Genomic DNA, 18,235 nt, shown 5'->3' with positions numbered 1-18,235 from the left:
GGAAATGTCCCTAACTTTCAAATTCAGTCTTAGTGCCCTCATCTTTAAAACTGCTTGATTTGGCTTCTTAAATACTTGGAAATATTTAAGGAAGAACTAATCATTTAGTAGGGTGAGAAGTTAACAGACTGATAAATATAAGTTTCAGGTCAATATGGAAATACATTGAGGTTGACAAAAGCCAGACCAAATTGGGTCCAGCAAAATTAACCGTGTTGACAGGTTTTATGGCTATAAAAGCTGCTGTTTTGACACAAAGTGGTAGAATTAGTTCGCATTAATGACTTGAAGAGCAACTGCATCAGTCTTTTTGCCAGGAATTCAGAACCCAAAAAGAGACCGTTCTAACACAGAAGAGTAAATTAACTGCTTGACTTCCTTCTCTTTTTGTCTTACAGTATTAGATTTTATTTGTGTTATGAAAACATTCTTTTCACAGGGTTTTCCACCATTTAGACCTTAGATTTAAAGGTCTAACTATTTACCATTTTATTCAATGTATGGATACTAAGTGTTCAATAGCTGAAAGGCTTCTAACACAAGCTGAAGTCCTCAACAAAAAAATGCTAGCTTTAGCAACAGGGGAATATTCCAGTGGGTCCAATAACATTTGCAGTGGACAGGTAGTATATAATATAACTTTCAATTTAATTCCTGAATTAAAATTTCTATTCAATTGAATGTCCCCAAACATGATACTAAAGCTATCATTCATACAATTAATATTTTGCACTTTGTTTTCCCCCTAAAACGCTGATCCCGTCCTGTGTCCCTTGAAAGTGTTCTCTTGTCCCTTCTAACATTGTTCCATCTATAGACAGCGTACTCCAAGTTTTGTTCAATAAAACTACAAAATCCACTTTAAATAAGATGTACTGATTTAGTAAAACATCACCTCTTCTTCATGTTCATCATCTTCTTCAAATGTTCGCTTCAATGTAATTTCGTTCTTGGATTCCAAAATTCTGCTTCTACCTAAATGCATATTCCGACCATAGTTTACGTTATTCTGCTTCTGAAGAGTGGTACTAAAGGTTTTCTGCTGTTGTGCCTGTTTTAAAAGTAGTACCAATTGAGAGGGTTGTAATGCAAATTCCATCATTGATGAGTACATGCTATGCCATGAAAAACAGGTGGTGATACTGAATACAAATCAGGGTAACTGCAGGATGTGTGCTCTCAACCTATACTGCTGATTTTGTCCTTAATCAGTTTCAGGTGGTAAATTCTAATTCCGAATTCATCAAAACAGCTATTTTTTGCACGTTTTTTCCCAAATCCCCAGAATGTAGTAGAAAAAAAATTTACAAAGTCATCTTCCCAACTTTCCCAATCAAACTGCAAGCACAGAATCAACATTTAAATGAAGTACAGTTATCATAACTTTCCAGCTATTTGTTTGCTGTTTTCAGTTAAGCCCTAGCATACAGTCAGCTGCAGAAGTCAAACGCACTATGTTGTCCATATTGTTGCAAGAAATGCACCAAGGTAGCACTGTATAATCTTGTGTTTAAGTGTGGAGAGATGCTCTTTTCTTCAGGTATGGCACGGGACAATACAATATCCAGTATCCAAAGAACCCTTGTTGAGAGACACAGTTAAGTTTCATTTATACTAATCAACACTGCATTTTACAAGAATTTTGTTTCTGAAAGACAAAATTCTAAAAATCTTAGATGACAAAATGGCAACCCAACATGAACTCTGCTCAGCAGGAAGTCAAGTTAAAACTTCACTTGCTCTCCAAACAATTTTTAAAAGCATTAACTGCTTGCCCAGAACTTGCCCTGCACCAGTGCTTTGAAGTGGCAGAGTATTTTGTGATAGAATAGGCAATGGCTCCATCTGTCCAAATCTCATCCTGGCTCAGTTCTCCTCAGTTCTCTTCCCTCTTAGCATGCCTCTGAAGGGTAATATGCCAATAATATACCCTGTATTAGTAGCACTTCAGAAAGAACTGGGCAGTAATCTCAACGCATCGTTTAGTCTTATTCATCCTTGCAGGCTGGCCAGATGTGCTGCTCTGTTTTGGTGCAGTAGCTGAGTTACAGACTACCTAGGAGCTGACTACTCAAAGCATTTCACAGTTTTCACATTCCACATTTCACAGAGACTACTGGAATTGTCAACTTCACATCCAGAGGAAGAAACTACACAAGATGTTAGCATCTTTGTTTTGCAGCTTTAGGTCAGTTTTCAAGTCATCCTGTTAGGTAGACTTACCTGCTTCATTGCAGTTTCCCCAATTCTGTCAGAATGCTTTCGAATACTCTCTAAGAAATCCTTGAGATCTGACATAGAAATTTCTTTTATTTCTTCACGTAGCTTTGGAAGATTTTCCATCATTATCTGGCAAAAACGGTATTGGCTAACTCTAGGAAGATACAGATTTTCTAGCTGTTCCATTGTCTTTAAAGCAGAGTAGTACCTACAAAGAGATTAAAAGCAAATTATATAGCTTTCTTATCAAATTTTAATAAAATACATTGTTTATTAGATATAGCATATCAATATCATACATGCAATCAATAAGCATCTAATTAAATTACTGTGTTCTTAGAAAAATGAGTAATGTGAAAAAAAAAAGGTCATCCATACACAGCTTTCATTTGGAAAAAAACAAACAAACAAACAAAAACAGTTAACTGTCAGAGCAACTCAGTCACGTCAAGATTTTAAGTAGACTTCTATGTAGCTCTTCTGATCAATATATTCCTAATACCACATGTAGAAGCTTGTGGAACAGAGGCATTAAAGTTTTAACAACTCTCTCTCCTTCTAGATTGATTTTTTTGTTGTTGTTTAAATTAATTTTTGGTTTTGAAACACAAATTGCCAATCATTCAACACTGCAGTATATGTACCAAACAACGAAAACAATCTTGGAAAAGTATGCCTGCATGTATGCGATTTCTTTAGGTGTATGTGAACACACACACACATCCATACCCACTCTCCTTCCACCATCTGTAGCTAGAAAAGACATGCATAAACTTATCTTGAGCAACATTTTTTCCAGCAGTCTAACATATTTTGCTGTAAGTCATGCCTCTAATTTACTGTTCTAACAAAGTACAGTATACCCCACCAACAAAATGACTGCTTTGAATAAGCTTTAAGGTCAGAAGGTTTTCCAAACAAAAAACAGCAAAGATTGTATAATTTGCAGTGTTCTTCAGTGTTCTGTTAGCCTACAGACTATTTGTAGCAGAAATACAGAAGACATGGCCTGAAAGGGGGAAAAAAGGAAAACACCAAGAAATATTTCTTCTCAAGTCTTCTTCAAGATTTCTTCTCAATTATGAAGATAGGTAAGTGTAGGGGCAGGAGTGAAACAAGCTATACTGAAATTGGTTGTCTACACACAAAATATCACAATAAAGTACTTTTTCATTAATCTTTTTCATAATAAAGTTATTTAAATGAAATTACGGAGCATTTCAGGAAAAATGAAAATATTTTTAATACTTAAAATTTCAGGAAAAATGAAAATAACTTGTATCCATCATATAAAATAAATGATATTGAAAATGCTGTACTGACAACAGGATCTGAACTCCCAGTAAATGGTTAAAAAACATTTTATATGAATATTGCACAAGATTATTACTTTTAGTACATACAGTTTAATATGTAATAGGACAGCAATTATCTGTAGATGTGAATTTTCCTTTGCACAGCATTCTTACCAGCCACTCAATCCAGGAGGCTTTTATAAAAATGCATTTATTTTGGCCTATTATAACGGATTAAAGTGAACCAATGCCTTCTAGCTTGGTATTGAATGGGAAAAGGAGAAAAACTGAGATCAAACTCAGTTAACTTGCTATTTAGTTCCAAACCTTTCCAAAAATGCAAAGCAATATCCTTAGCCCATTTTTAGCTTTTTGTTTTACAACCTTGGCTCCTTTTTCTTTTTGAAGTCCTACACAATCAGCAATGTAAAATAACTGAATCATTTTGAAAGGGGAATGCAGAATATCTGCAATGTCCATTGAAAATGTTCAAGAAAAACTGGAAATGTGTACTTTTTCACTTGTGGTTCTTCTGGATATTACTTTATAGATAGAATAGGTCTTCATATTCAAACTGAAATAAAATTCAAACTGATGCCTTCCCTTCCGCAGACAAGCAATAGTAAGTTGTTAATAGTTTAGTTGTAACTTAATGGTTCATTCTGAAATAAACACTTTTTTGTTTTTAATTTTCTCAATCAATGCATTTCTAAGCTAAGCTAACAATTCAGCATAGGCAGAGGATGGGAAAAACCTTCTCTTTTATTCTAGAACACAACTGCTTTCAGGAGACTGCAAATAAAGAGATTTCAAGTGTAAATTAGGTGCTTTTGTTTATTATATGCTTGGTTTATATAAAATATACATAAGGCAACAGGAATGTTGCAGATAAGAATGGGTCTGGGGGTATTATGTGTGTGGGTTTTTTTTTTTTTTTTAAATAGCAAATGACCAAGAGGGGCCACATGGTGAGATTTCTGGGGAATAAAACCATAATAGCATCAAAATCGTATAAAAGGTTTGTATTTAAATTATACAGATCAGCTTATCAGAACACTGTTAGTTCATCTGGAAGGTTTTTGACTGCTGTTTCCAAGATCAGAATTAACATAATCCATTTAAAATCCATTCTAGAGTCGCTTACTAATTATATATATACGGAGCTCAAGACCTTGCCTTTTTAGCATCTGTTCAGATAAAGCACTGAAGTCTTATTAATTTGAAGGTCACTTGCAGGCCAGGATTTAAACTAAAAGGTTTGCATATCATTTCATGGAATGATGTATTTGTATATTTTCCTTTAAAAACATTCCATAGATTTAACTCAATGCTGAAGATTGCCCATTTAAATATAAATGAGTTAAAGAAGCATTTTCAGTGTTATTTTTGTCATATAAATGTAGCAGTCACCTATCTATTCTTCTGAGCTAATCTTGTAAGAATATGTTTTCCAAAACAAATCTTGTAAGTTTTGAAACTGAAGACAGAAATTTGAAACACCAATGGAGGTCATTCAATAAGACTGTACTGAACTGATCCATCTCGTCATTACTGCCAGAACACTGTAAAATGGATTGATCAGACCTTTAATAACATCTCCACTATAAAAATTGAAACTTCTAAAATCAGCAAAAAGTGGGACTAGAAAACAAACAAATAAAACCAGAAGATTTTTTAACAGTGGAGTGTCATTTGGAGGCAGATATGAGAATTACTGTAACTTACTAAAAAATCTCCAAGTTAAAATAGAGCAGTCAAGAACTGACACAGGATGGGAGCAAGATGAATTCAAAGGCTGTGTATTTTATTGAGTAGAAAACATTTGCACGCAAGTATTTGTGTACAGAAATGTACAGTCATGTAACTAAAACTCCCCATTGAAAAAAAAAAAGAGATAATCTTGAAATTCTCATTTTAATTTTATTAAGAAACAGAAAGAATTTACTAAGAAAAAAACGTTATCTGAATTGTGTGCTTCCTTCAGAGACAAATACTATATATCCCTCTTATCACATTTCCATTGATTAAACACTCAAAATTTTTTGTTCTCTATCAAAACAAAATAAATTTAAGGGAGTTGATTAGAATTTTTCAATAATAAAAGAAGAGTCAAATTCACACATTGAAAATGCAATTGAAAATATGTCATCTTTCACTACACAAACAACTTTTTTTTATTTCTAGTTGTCTTATAGTTGTCTTTATAATTCAACACCTGATTTTTAAGGTTCTCCAGCATACTAATGTTAACAGTTGTCCAAAGGACTAGCAAATGAGAAGATCAAGCACCACTATTCTGAAACTTCTGGATAGTGAGTCAAAAGTTCAGTATTTCTGAAAATGATATGGAAGAGTTCCTGTGTGAAAAAAAAAAAAGTTCTATGGAATACCTTTTTTATCCATAATGATGTGGTAGGTGTCCATTCTTTAAAATAGAAATTATCAAACAAATAATATTGTGAAGATGGTGAGAAAGAAAGCAGCTATCAGCACAGTGACAAATGCCTATTTTTAGGGTGTTTCTTTTGTTGTTGTTATTGTAGTTATTGTTTTGTTTTGCTGTGGGGAAGGGGGTTGCCAAAAGCAGGATGCCACTAGGAAGTATTGATATGCAGTTGGTAAAGTCCAGTGCTTCATTTCGACATCATTCTAAAACAATGCAGAAAATCAAATTGGCATCACTTTTTATCTGCTCTATCTTCCCTTCTCATACAGATATGAGAACCAAGTTATACAAACTATGAAGTTTCCCTATTTGTATTCTCCATGTCTTAACATTTATTTGAATGCATGGAATGTTTATGCAGAGAAAGGTTGCATGACTCTCTTAGTGAGCCTTAGTAACCTAAAAGGCTAAATAACTCTGTCTTTTCCACAGTTCAGAAGAAGGTATAGCAAGGTCAGAAAATAAACCCAAGTTTTTCAGGGCAAAAAGTTCAGTCTGAAAGACCATAGTCTTTCTTTAGTCCTTCCCAGAATAGACTGAAGAAGATTCAGCAACAACCTTTGCAGATTTAATCATTTAATTATTTTCATTTTATGTTGGGGGTGTTTATTTGTTTGCTTGTTGTTTTTAGTAATACTTACTGTGAAAGAATTTTTGCAAAAACACCAGTTTTAATGATTCCAATTAGACTGGTCATCCACAATCACTTGAAGCAGCTGGGAGCTCTTTCCAGAGAAACATATCAAAACCCAAACACACAGGCCATGCCAACAGAGCTATATGAAACATGTAATGATCTTATCTCTGACTTAAAACTAAAGGAAGTCCACTAGGTGTTCTGAAGAGCAGTGGAGAAACCACGCCTCCCCCTTGTGCTTCCTTCTCTAAGACTTTAAACCCTCCATAAATCTTTCCAGCCAACTGTGTCTGTTTAGAGCAGATTCCTCAGTTATTTCCTCTCTCAACTATAGTTCTTGTCAACTTGTGTTATGCATGGCTCAGGAAACAGATAAATAGGATACAGAGCCTTTCACCTCTAGGTCATTAGTTCAAACATAGCCCATGTTGGTAGTGACCAGAAGTTGCTACCAATCGATGACTTTTTGGACTCCTCAGTAAAACTTCATTCTGTCTGCATAAAGCAGAATGTGTTCCAGACCCCATATCCCACATTATCTTAAGAGGTGGCCATCAGGGAAAAAATAAATGGAATTCCAATTTTTATCATAAAACAACTATTCCCTGTAATATAGAACATCCACACTTTCTTCTTCCCTTTTTTCAAATGTTAGAAAGGCTAGTTTGACTCATAGTGCAAGATTTAAAGACAATGGAATAATGAAATTATATTCTAAAAGGCTCAAACAAACTCAAAAGAAAAGAGGTCTTCCCCTCCCCCCCCTTTTTTTTTTTAAACCAATGAAAGCTTTGCTGCATTCACAAAACTTAGTGAAGGCTTATGTGAAAAATTATCTTTGTCCAAAATAAACACTCCTATCATTTTGTTACAACAGGCATTGTGAATGCTCATATTTCTGACTCTTCCAAGAAAGCCTCACAGCAAAACTTAGGAAGGTCAGTTTTGAAATTCCCTGTACCTGTACACATCAGCTATGAGATCTTAGCACTGATGCTCTGCATGTCCTTGTCACTGCTGAACCACTTAGTGATAAAGACCAGGACACACTCACCCTTTGGATTTGTTGCCTGGTAAGCCACAAGAAAATTATCATTTGAATTAATTGCAAGTTCTATGAAATATCCACCTATAGGCTGTATTATAGAGAATTGTAAGTCACAGGCAAAGTAGTAACCATAGCGTAGCTAATGAGATATATCTGAGCTGGAGCAGTAGCCTGCAGCAGAGTCTAAACCTTCTGTACTCCATGTGATTTCAAGGTATTGTACATCAAAGCTATGGTATCTCCCCTTTCCCTTAGATCTTTTTATGATATGACAAGGACATGTCCAAATCCCTCAGTTCAGTATATCATCATTTGGCTTGCAACATTTAAGATTTCCTGTCTAGCAACTCCTTCCCCAGGAAAATTATGAATGAATCTTTTAAATAATGGAAATTTAGTTTTAAAGAATACTGATGCTTTTTCAGAAAGCCCATCAACCATCAGTGAACTCTAACTACAAAACTATTTTGTAAACATAGAGTGAAAACGTTTAAAGCCATCTGCCATATTATCTCACTGAAGTCATCTCTCCACCATGATGTTAGGAATTATCGTTTCCCCCACAATTTTAAAGCCAGAATGTTGTTTATTTTGCCTGACAGATCAGGGGAATGGTAGAATGTAGACCTTGATCCTAGTATTTCCAAATTTTCAACGTGCAAGAAGCAGCGCATTCTGCAGACCACCTTGCACAAGGCAGCAGGAAGTGGTGCAGCTCAGGCAGCACACCCTGCAGTACATTCTCTGAGCAGACTAGCAGGGGCACCAGACTGTTTACATCCTTTCGCTGAGCTGCTCCAAAAATCACTGCAACAGCATGCTGCCAGCTACTTCAAGCAAATGTCAAGACAGTGTTTTGCTCAAAAGAACTTGTGTATAGTAGTCAAGCTGATGAGATCTCCCACACTGGGTCCTATCCAGCAAGTTTTGATTGTAATGTGATACAGCAAGTGCCATAGCTATTAGGTTCTCCTCAAAGCACTCATATTTCTGGAGAAAACCTCCCAGACAGCATGTGTGTACAAGTGTCACGTAGCACATACATCAATGACGAAGATGCATCAGATTTGCTACAGTGCTGCTGATTAATCTGGTGTGTAGATCTGATCCATTTTGGACATGTCTGCACAGAGGCTTTACAGATGATTTACTCATACACAGAGGCAACTGTTTAGGATATTCAGGTGTCCAGCAGTATGACAAGAGGCCTATCGAGACCACAGAAATCCAGACACACAGTCAAAAAGTACTTCCAGATTACACTGCATACATCTTACTATGCACAGATTGTTCTAAATGGAGACAGGTCCAGACAGAGTTGTTAGCAGGAGCTCCCTGCAGCGGTGCCAGGAGCACACAGAGGCAATGACAATGACCGCAAATCCAGCAGGGAAGAGAAAGAGCAATCAGTGTGACTGAGGCTGCATGAAGCGCACCAAGGGACAAGGTGGCAATGATTCTGTAGAAAGCAGAAAAAGAAGTGGTATTCCTGGGGTGGGCGTGCATGAGGTACAAGGTGGCAGCAGTGGCCCTGTGGGACAGGATGACAGCTGCAGGGAGGCAGGGGCAGCCAAGCAGCTGTGGAGAGAGAACTGGGAATACTGGGGGTACAGCTGCAGCCAGTGGAGCTCGGAGAAAACGGAAAAAGACGACAACAGAGGAAGGAGCAACTGGTGGGGTACCAGTCAAAAAAACATTATAATAGAATTTTATTATAGAATTTTATTTTTCACTATGGTTTTGATTATGTTTGCTTTTTATTTTCTTTTCAACACAGATGAAAAAACACAACACTTTCTGCACTTCTTTCTCATAGTCCTACATACACAAAAGCCTAGCACAGAGATATCAGACAGATCTGAAGAAAGACATATGGAGTAAAATGTCCTTTTTTCTTGGACTATAATTTTGATTTAATATATTATGATAAATTATGCAGATATTAATGTACACTTTAATACTTTGTATTAATGTATTAATGCAAAGATCTTTACTCCCTAACAGTTGTGGTATTCTTGCATTTTAAACTGCTTCAAGTATTAAAAAAATACCTTCTACTTCACATTTTATAAACCTATTTTCATTGCACTTAATGCTTATTTAACTAAACATTACATTTCATGGCAATCATTAAGCTCCCAGAAGTCTTTATATTTAGTATAACATTTGTTCACTTGTATTGACATTCCTGAAACACGGACAAGATATTATAAAAAACAAGACTACGTACCACACTACAGGACTTAGAAAATTTACTTGTCCACACTAGTTTTTGCTAATCTACCAGTTTATTTACAAAAGTTGTATTTTTCTAAGAAAAATAAATTCACTCACCTTTTTACATTCATCTGTTCTTTTAATTTGCTGTACATTTCCAGCACTGCATAAAAACAAGCAGATTAACCCATGGATCTTATTGTGGCTTTAGTTAATAAAAAAGGCAACATATACTGTAAAGGACAAAATAAACCACAGAAAAGGATACACTAAATTTGCCTTAGTCGATTCCTACTACGACGGAAATGTAGTAAAACTAGCAAAAAAAAAATTGTAGAAAGCAGCTAAGGCAAAGAAAAAAAGCGCCAACCTCTTAACAGCTTTTAAATGAAAAAACAATTAAGATTAAACAGAATAGTAGACGCTACACTTTGATCATTTGTTCACTTATTATGCACCATAACTTTATATGTATTACAAGTCTATGCACTGTCTTCATTAAATGGCAACACTACCATCTACTGTAATCATAACAAGTCAACAACAAGACTTTATGAAAAGTTCTCAAATCTGTTTTACACTAACATTACAAACATTATAAAGCTGTGTGTAATCCTACAATATCACCTTTCTAAAACACTTTTCAGAGCCCTTATGCTTTATTAAAATAAAGATTGCAATGACACAGTTAAAAGATGTTCAAATGGAATCACCAGTATTTTTCACAGAATTCAAACAGTAAAAAAAATTAAGCAACAAATTTATTGTTTATCATATTAAAAGTATGACTGCATTTAAAGCTGTATGTGGCTACATTGTTTGCATCGTTTATATCTGTCTCAACGTCTTCTCACAAAATGACATAATTACCCTATGTCAAACACTGTAAAGTTGCGGAATCTACATGCAGACAGCTTTCTAAAACCCAGCTAAACTGGACGTTACAAGAACACAACTTAAAAATAAAATTCTTTTGCATTTTGGCTATTGTGACTTACTTTTTGCCATCATATTCAGCTATCTGGCACTCACCTGGAAGACACAACTGTAGTTTTTCCACGACTGTTGTAATATTCCGTTGTTGAACTCTACATCGGATGATTTCCTCTGTTTGGGCTATCACCTTGGAGTGTTGTTTTTTTAAAAGAAAATTACAATTAAATTATGCAAATAAACTTAATTTGATACATATATTCATAATGCCCATATAGGAAGCACCATTTTCTCACCTCTTTCCCAGCATCCTGAAGCCTTCGGTTGGTATCAGTAACTTGGACCTTAAAAATAATTTCACCTTTGTTAGACAAATATGCATATATTGCCCTGATGTGACTGCTCACCCTTGTAATCAGATCATGCTTCATGAGAAACTTAGAACAAAGAAATGCAAATTCAAATTAACTCTACAGCTTGAACTTGAACTTTTGATCGCAAAGGGCTTTTGTTAACTTCAATTACTTATGACAGTTCTTTCTAACAGATTCTGTGGCAAACTTCTCAAATTTACTTGGGATTTTTGAACTTTCCTTGTTTCTGTAGGTCTGTCAAACAATTCAAATCATTGACCCAATTGACCACTGGTCCCTTTTTGATAACCTCAATGAGCTCTATGGGCCATTCATTGTCTGTAAGAAATGGTGATTGCATTTTATGGTAATTAAACATTCATACTTTGCTGAATGCAAACACTGGGTGGTTGATTAACATCAAACGTGGAAATCTCCAAACCACAGCAACATTTTAATGCTGCAGGTGCAGGCAAAGCTCGACCTCAGATTTTCCCACATAGTAAGTGACTCATTAGGTCATCATAATAAGGAAGCACATTCTAGTTTATTAAAAATCTCATTAATTTCTGAACAAAGATGCTCAATGACCTCATTGACGCTGTATTTGGTCTCTTGTTATCTGAATATCCTTTATATAATGCTCTTCTAATCATAACCTCTGATGAACTATGCTCATTCTGTCTGGTGTGCATATTTTGCTCTCAAAAGTGTAAAGAGAGCTAAAAGGGACGGATCTCATAATTCACTATCCTCCATTCTGATTTGTGAGTAAATCTTAGTTCTCATTTCTAAAGAAAACTGCTAACTCCACCTACTCTCCTACTCATTTCCAGAGTAAATAAAATTTATTTTTCATGAATAATTGCAGCATTCTTATTTTTCTAATCAAGATTTGAATTCTTCTAAGGTCTGACATATAAACACATGATTAGAAAAAGTGGACCTACACAAGAAATACTGGTTTTGCCAATATTTAGCATCTGTTGTTCTTTACCATGTGAGAAAGCCTTTAAGAAATGGCATAAATAATTTTGGTAACATGTTCTGAAAACATACATGAAAAAAAAAACAGAATTGGACCTAATAACATATTCAGCTTTATAAATGTATTACTGGATCAGACAACACAGTCCTTGCCACAAGTCCTAAGTAATCCACTTTAAAAACAAACAAAACTGTTGCAAATGTCAGGGTGTATATGATAGTCAGGAAAATACTATTCTTCAGTAGAAAAGTCAAGTCCCTTTTCCTTGAATTTAAAGACAATGATATGAAACTCTGAAAAACTAGTTCCTTACCTTTAATTTTTCTGCATCAGCCCTAACTTTAAGAAGTTCTGTAATAGCATCCACAAAGCCCTGATGGTGAAAATTGCACATCTTTTCTATCTCCCTGTCATGGTTACGTATGCAGGCGTCTAGTTTTTCCATAAATCTCTGATGTGCATTTGGCTGGTCATCATATACAGACCTGTTAAATACGAATAAGAAAATCAGAGTTTACTTTCCTACCCACCAGTTAAATGTAGTATGCAAGAATCTTTATTGAAATATCTCTAAAATAAACAAAAGCATGCAAACTTGATGTTATGGTACCACCATCTGTGATGCACTCCACCAAAATCAGCATTAAAACAAACAGATAGTGCAAAACTGAGAACTGAATCCAGCCCTTACGACATTAATCCAGGTGCTTAACCAGTTACATCATGGTTGACCTGAGCCTCACTGGTCTGTTGTTTATGCCCTAATGCTCAAATAAGGGTACAAAAGATTCGGTTTCTCTGACCACCACAAATAGCATGGATCGCTTTTCCATCAAATTCCACTATTTCCTAAGTATAAAAAAGTGCAAACGTACAAATTTGCTTTTCTAGTAACAGCAGTTATCCAGCAGCGCCAGCGTTGGGTGCTCGCAGACAGTGTGACCCAAGCAGTGTGCTGCTGGGGCCAAATGCCCGGCCACCCTGTTCCCCTCCCATCCTCCAGCACCTTCAAAACATGTCCTAAGGCAAAATCACGATATGCAGCCTAAGGCTGCTACCTATATGGGATCTAACTTTCAGGAATGGCTAAAATTATGTCTTTTGGTTTATTTTACTAATTGGTTGAGTGCTAAATGTAGAAACCTCAAGTGGGAAATATGACTCCAGAAGTTACCAGTGTAGCTTGTTGAGCTCCATCAGAAATAGAAAGCTGCATGGAAAAATATTCAAGCATGAGAATGAGCAAAGACGACTGTGGGCAATTTAAAGCTTTAGACTTAGTAGAAGAAGCAAAAAAGGGGTATTACAGAGAGCTGCATTGCCTAACCGCAACCCCTAACCCTATACCTAACCCTTCCCCGAGAAGGAACCCTAATACAATTGAACCTGAACACCAAACCATATCCCTAACCCTAACCAAATGCTAACTCAAACACTAACTCCTAACCCTAATCCTAACCCTAACACAAGCACTAACCTAAACACTCACACTAACCCCTAACTTTAACCATAATCCTAATCTGCTACCCTGGAAATCAAAGGCATGAAGTCTCCTAAGAAAGTGAGGAATTCAAAACAAAACAAAAAGCAGGAGATTGAAAACCTCAAAATTGCCTTTTTTTTTTTGGCCTTTATTTTCTCTCCATAATTGCAAAGATTTCTTCATAAATGTGTAAGGCAAAGCCATTTAAAATAAATAAATAAATAGTAATATTAGGGAATAAAACGGGAAAAAAAGGCTGAAGTTCCAATGGTCTCATTGCTGCTTGTGGGAGACTTCAGTCTGAAGTTCAAGAACCAGGCAACAGTAAGCAAAAGCCTCTAAAACTCTCAAGGAGAGGGAAAGGACTTCCCTCCTGGTCTTCTTGCAGAAGTATGACTTCCCACAGTCAAGATCCTCTTTTCTAACAAGACAGCTGGACTCCACCAAGGTCTGGGGTCATCACCACCTGGTTCAACAAACCTATAGCTGAGTGGCTGGGAAGAACTTGACCTTTCAAGGAAGACTGAAAAGAGACTGTAACTAGATTCTTGATGCTTTTTTAGTTCCTTTTGACCTTGAGCAATATATTGAGAGATGCAATTGAAGTTAGAGAAATAAGAAAGGCAATATGCTGTCTCACGTGGTGAAGGAAGAAAGCCAGCTTCTGAGAGCCTGCTTGCTCTAAATATTTTCTCAGAGTAAAATCCACACAATAAAATATTCCTGTTTGTCTGATAAATCAATCCCTAAAAGCTGCGAGGATTATCCTCCTTTGCTTCTGGTAGGAAAAGAAGGCTAGCACACTGAAAGGCAGGCTCTTTCCTCCTAAGAGCACCAGCAGAAAATCCAAAGTTGTTGACCCATGAAATGAATCACAAAGGGAAAAAAAAAAATGCCCCTCACCCTTTCCACTGCTGCAGTTTGAAATGACAGCTGGAAGGAGCAAAAGTGTGACAGCCAGCCTCGCTCCCCGAGGTTCCTGGCAGGCTGCCTGACAGGAACACCTCGTGGCTGCCCGGGGCGGCCGCGGTGCGAAGGGCTGGGCTGGAAGATGGAAGTGACCCGCACCTGCGGCCTGCTGCCAGCTGGAGGGAGGCAGCAGCCTGGCGGGGGGAGAAAGCTGCAAGACGCATGGCAGTGGGTGAGCCCTCACTGGGCAAGCTGATGTTTTGCCTCTGGAGAAATGGGGGGAGACACGTGGACTGCATCGCCTCTAAAGATATGGGAAAGGGGTGAGGAAAAGGTTCAACAAGTGATGTTGGAGTGCTCCAAAATAGCACAAGCTGGTTACGTGAGCTTTGCTCTGTCTCTGCAAGAAAAGGGTGAGAGGCATTGAAACCTGCAGGGTGGGCAGAGAGGAACATCTGCCTGCCTGCAGAGCACCATTTCTGGAGAAGAAATAAAAAGACTAAGAGGACCGGAGGCATCAGATAGTGCCCTCACAGACACTGTGTATGCATGAGCTCCCCCAGAATGTGCTAAAGCAGAACAAGCAAAAAGCTCTATTTATTACTGCTGCCTTAAGCCTTTTAAGAGCAGGAGGAGCGTCAAAGTTTAGGTCTCTTTCCAGTGTTCTCAAAAAAAAAAAAAAAAAGGCAAAAAAGAGGTATCATTATCACAAAAATAGGGGACTTCTCTCTAGCACTGTGTACTCACACTCTTCAACATATTTGTAAGTGAAAACAGCAAAACACAGTAGACTAAATATACCTAAAACGAGAACAAGACAGTAAAAAGATGGAGGAAGGGGAACTCCACAGCTGGGTTTGTATCACCAAAGTTTCTGCTTGTGGTGGCAGTAATGCACTGTCTTTTTGGACTTATTGCCTGGTGACTTTGGGGTATCCAGCAGCTGCAGTGCATAATGTTAATAAATAAAAGCTCAGGGGTATTATCACAATATTTAATTTGAAACCATACATTGAGTAAGTGTTTAAAGTCAGGAAACAATATTGATATACTGCCTTAACCACAAGATTACCCTACCTTATTAAAATAAGAGTTACTATTTTACGTTCTACATGATACTGCCTACTGGAAGGATACTAACAAAATTATGATCTAAATGATAATCTGTGATCTAAGCCAATAGTTTGATGGAGCCCCTTAAGATTCACTAATGGTATAAATTCCATATTAATTCCATATGTAAAGAGCTCCACCTTGTGGGAACAGTAACAAATCAACTCTTCAGCACACAAGGGAAAAAAACCCTGACAATTGCCTACTTTTAAAGAAATAAATCACAGTATTTAGAAGAAATTCACACTTTGTGTCACAACTCCCTGATAACCATGAGAAGTAAGAAAATGAATTAAAACGCTCCCTAACTTTCTCAGTACTCTGCACTCTTAGGACACTATACACATGCTACTTCAGAGGCTTAGAAAGAAGTCTGACCTAAAGCAGCGGTGTTTAAGAAGTATACACGTACTTGAGAGAGCCATGCCACCTCTGGCCATGGACAGAGATTACACTTTTTCTCAAAACTGGAAATAGAACTGAGGAATGCGTGCCTGATTTACCTGTTAGGTAACGTCACCCCTACTACAGTGTGGTTCATTTTTGCTCCTGAAGTTTATTTTCTGCACACACGTTTCAAAAATGACCTAGATTTACCTAAATAATTACCTACTTTGAATAATTATTTGAAAATTATGGCACCACAAGCAATCCTAATAATAATTCTGTGCTTTTCTGTTCAACTCTCAAGCAGAGAAATCACCGTGTGAATTTGGGCAATGCGCAAGCTGCCAGGACAGGGCAGGTGCTACCCTCACTCTCAGCAGATGGGGCAAGCTGGGCACCCAGAAAGAGCACAAGCAGAGGCGAAGGATGTTCCTCTGTTAATGAGTGTAGCAGGTTATTTGTTCCCAGAACTCTGTCTATAGACAGATTATTTCTGACTCATCCCAACAACTGGACAATATGAGTCATATCTATTTTGCTACAGGTAAATACAAGGTACTGCAGAAAGTACTCAAGAGATGGAAAAAAAAAAAAAGAATAATAAACCAGGGAAAGACAGATCTGGAAAGCAGCTTCACAAAATTTGGTTTAAAATATTATATCTAGGTAGAGCTTAGTACAGTGTAGTAGTAAAGCTTACTTTAATAGTTCAATGCTCACAAAGATTAAAAAAATATGCAAAGAGGGAGAAAGATATCTCTCTCCCTCACTGGCTCCATGTTATTGCAATAGGGTTATTTTTGCCCAGGTCTTTTCTTACCAGCTAGACTGAAGGGAGAAAGATGAGCATAAACATATTTGAATGCAGGTCTCAATAAATAAATGATGGAAAAAATTCAGATATGCAACCATTTACTATTAAAGAAAATCAAACAAGGTTACTGGACACCTTAATAATAAACATAAAACAACTTACTAATTTTATTTTCAAACTGAAGCACACTATGAAAAATATGTAATTTAGTACGTCATTTTTTTTTTTTGTTTACCTGCAAAAATCTACAGCAACACCAGAGGGCACCATTCCACACAGAAATACCATCTGCTGAGTAAGCAAAAAGGCCAATCTCCAGAGAGCTAAAATTCAGCAAAGAACTATAAAATCCAACCTGCCATGAATTCCACCTGACCCTTTATAATAAATAATCCTCATATTATCTGTTCCATTATAATGACAATTTCCATCATATGCGTTGTCACTCTGAGCTGCTATCACAGATCTCTTCACAAATGGTTACAGAACAGCTTCAAAAACCCATTTCGGCTATAGATGCATATAGATCATTTCTGTGGAGGCAGCCAGGATGTGAGCTGCAAAGGAGCCAGGATGTCCAACTGCAAAGTGGATTAAAAGAAGGTCAGCATTTCACTAATGCGGGGGAAAAAAAAGAAAGCTAGAGGCCAAAGAAAAATCATAATTAATTTAATACATTAACTGAGCTAGTGAAAAGGCAGACAAATAGACTAGTAAGTGTAAAAGGAGAGGAGATTAAAAATATTTTTGAGAGTTCAGCCAATACACCTAATTTCCTTTTCACCCCTCACCATCAGTCTTCATGTCTACGCCATCTTTCTACTAGAAAACGAAGATAATCTGAAACCTGAACACAGCTTCCACTGTCATCTACCTGGTAGGAGTTCAGCTTGCAAGAGTGAATTGCAAGAGTAATCAGAATGAGAAATCAAGTAGTTTTGTCCTTTACATCTATGGCAATTAAAAACTTTAAAATGGTAGCCAGAACTGCTCTGCTACTCAGTCTTCAGGCAAAAATGATCTTGAAAAGGAAAAACAAGCTAACCAAAAAAAAAAAAAAACAACACACTGAGAAGAAGTTCCAGTCATTCATAAGCAAATCATGATTCAGAAGACAATGTGACTTCCTGGTTGGTGGTAAATAATTGTCTATGAAAAATCATTATTAACAGAGTCTACTAGACAAACAACATCCACCTTGGGCTACAAAATTTAAAAAAAAAAAAGCATTATTTCTTCAAGTTTTGTGTTTGTTTTTTTTTTTTTGTTGGTTGGTTGGTTTGCTTTAAATAGATAATGATTTGATTTTTAATTATAACCTATATTCAGGAGAAAGATCTTTGAGCTTATGCAGCATTACCAGAAGTTTTTCGAGTGCACAATTCTCTTTGT

At 36.6% G+C, this 18,235-nt stretch overlaps 1 protein-coding gene across 6 annotated transcripts in view; it reads right to left on the bottom strand.

Moving 5' to 3' along the window:
• The window catches only part of EXOC6 (exocyst complex component 6), a 90,955-nt gene that overhangs the window by 61,212 nt on the left and 11,508 nt on the right, over positions 1–18,235 (bottom strand). For all 6 annotated transcript variants that reach the window (XM_050711836.1, XM_050711839.1, XM_050711838.1 and 3 more), the window contains exons 2-7: positions 12,451–12,622; positions 11,093–11,140; positions 10,896–10,986; positions 9,981–10,026; positions 2,224–2,428; positions 896–1,051 (exon numbers count right to left, since the gene is read on the bottom strand). In XM_050711836.1, the coding sequence (XP_050567793.1) occupies positions 896–1,051; positions 2,224–2,428; positions 9,981–10,026; positions 10,896–10,986; positions 11,093–11,140; positions 12,451–12,622 (718 nt within the window). The remainder of the gene's footprint in view (positions 1–895; positions 1,052–2,223; positions 2,429–9,980; positions 10,027–10,895; positions 10,987–11,092; positions 11,141–12,450; positions 12,623–18,235) is intronic.

This window comes from Cygnus atratus, chromosome 7 (assembly GCF_013377495.2).
Source record: "Cygnus atratus isolate AKBS03 ecotype Queensland, Australia chromosome 7, CAtr_DNAZoo_HiC_assembly, whole genome shotgun sequence".
NCBI lineage: Eukaryota > Metazoa > Chordata > Aves > Anseriformes > Anatidae > Cygnus > Cygnus atratus.
The sequence above is the reverse complement of the archived record's forward strand: the minus strand, read 5'-3'. Positions and strand labels throughout refer to the sequence as shown.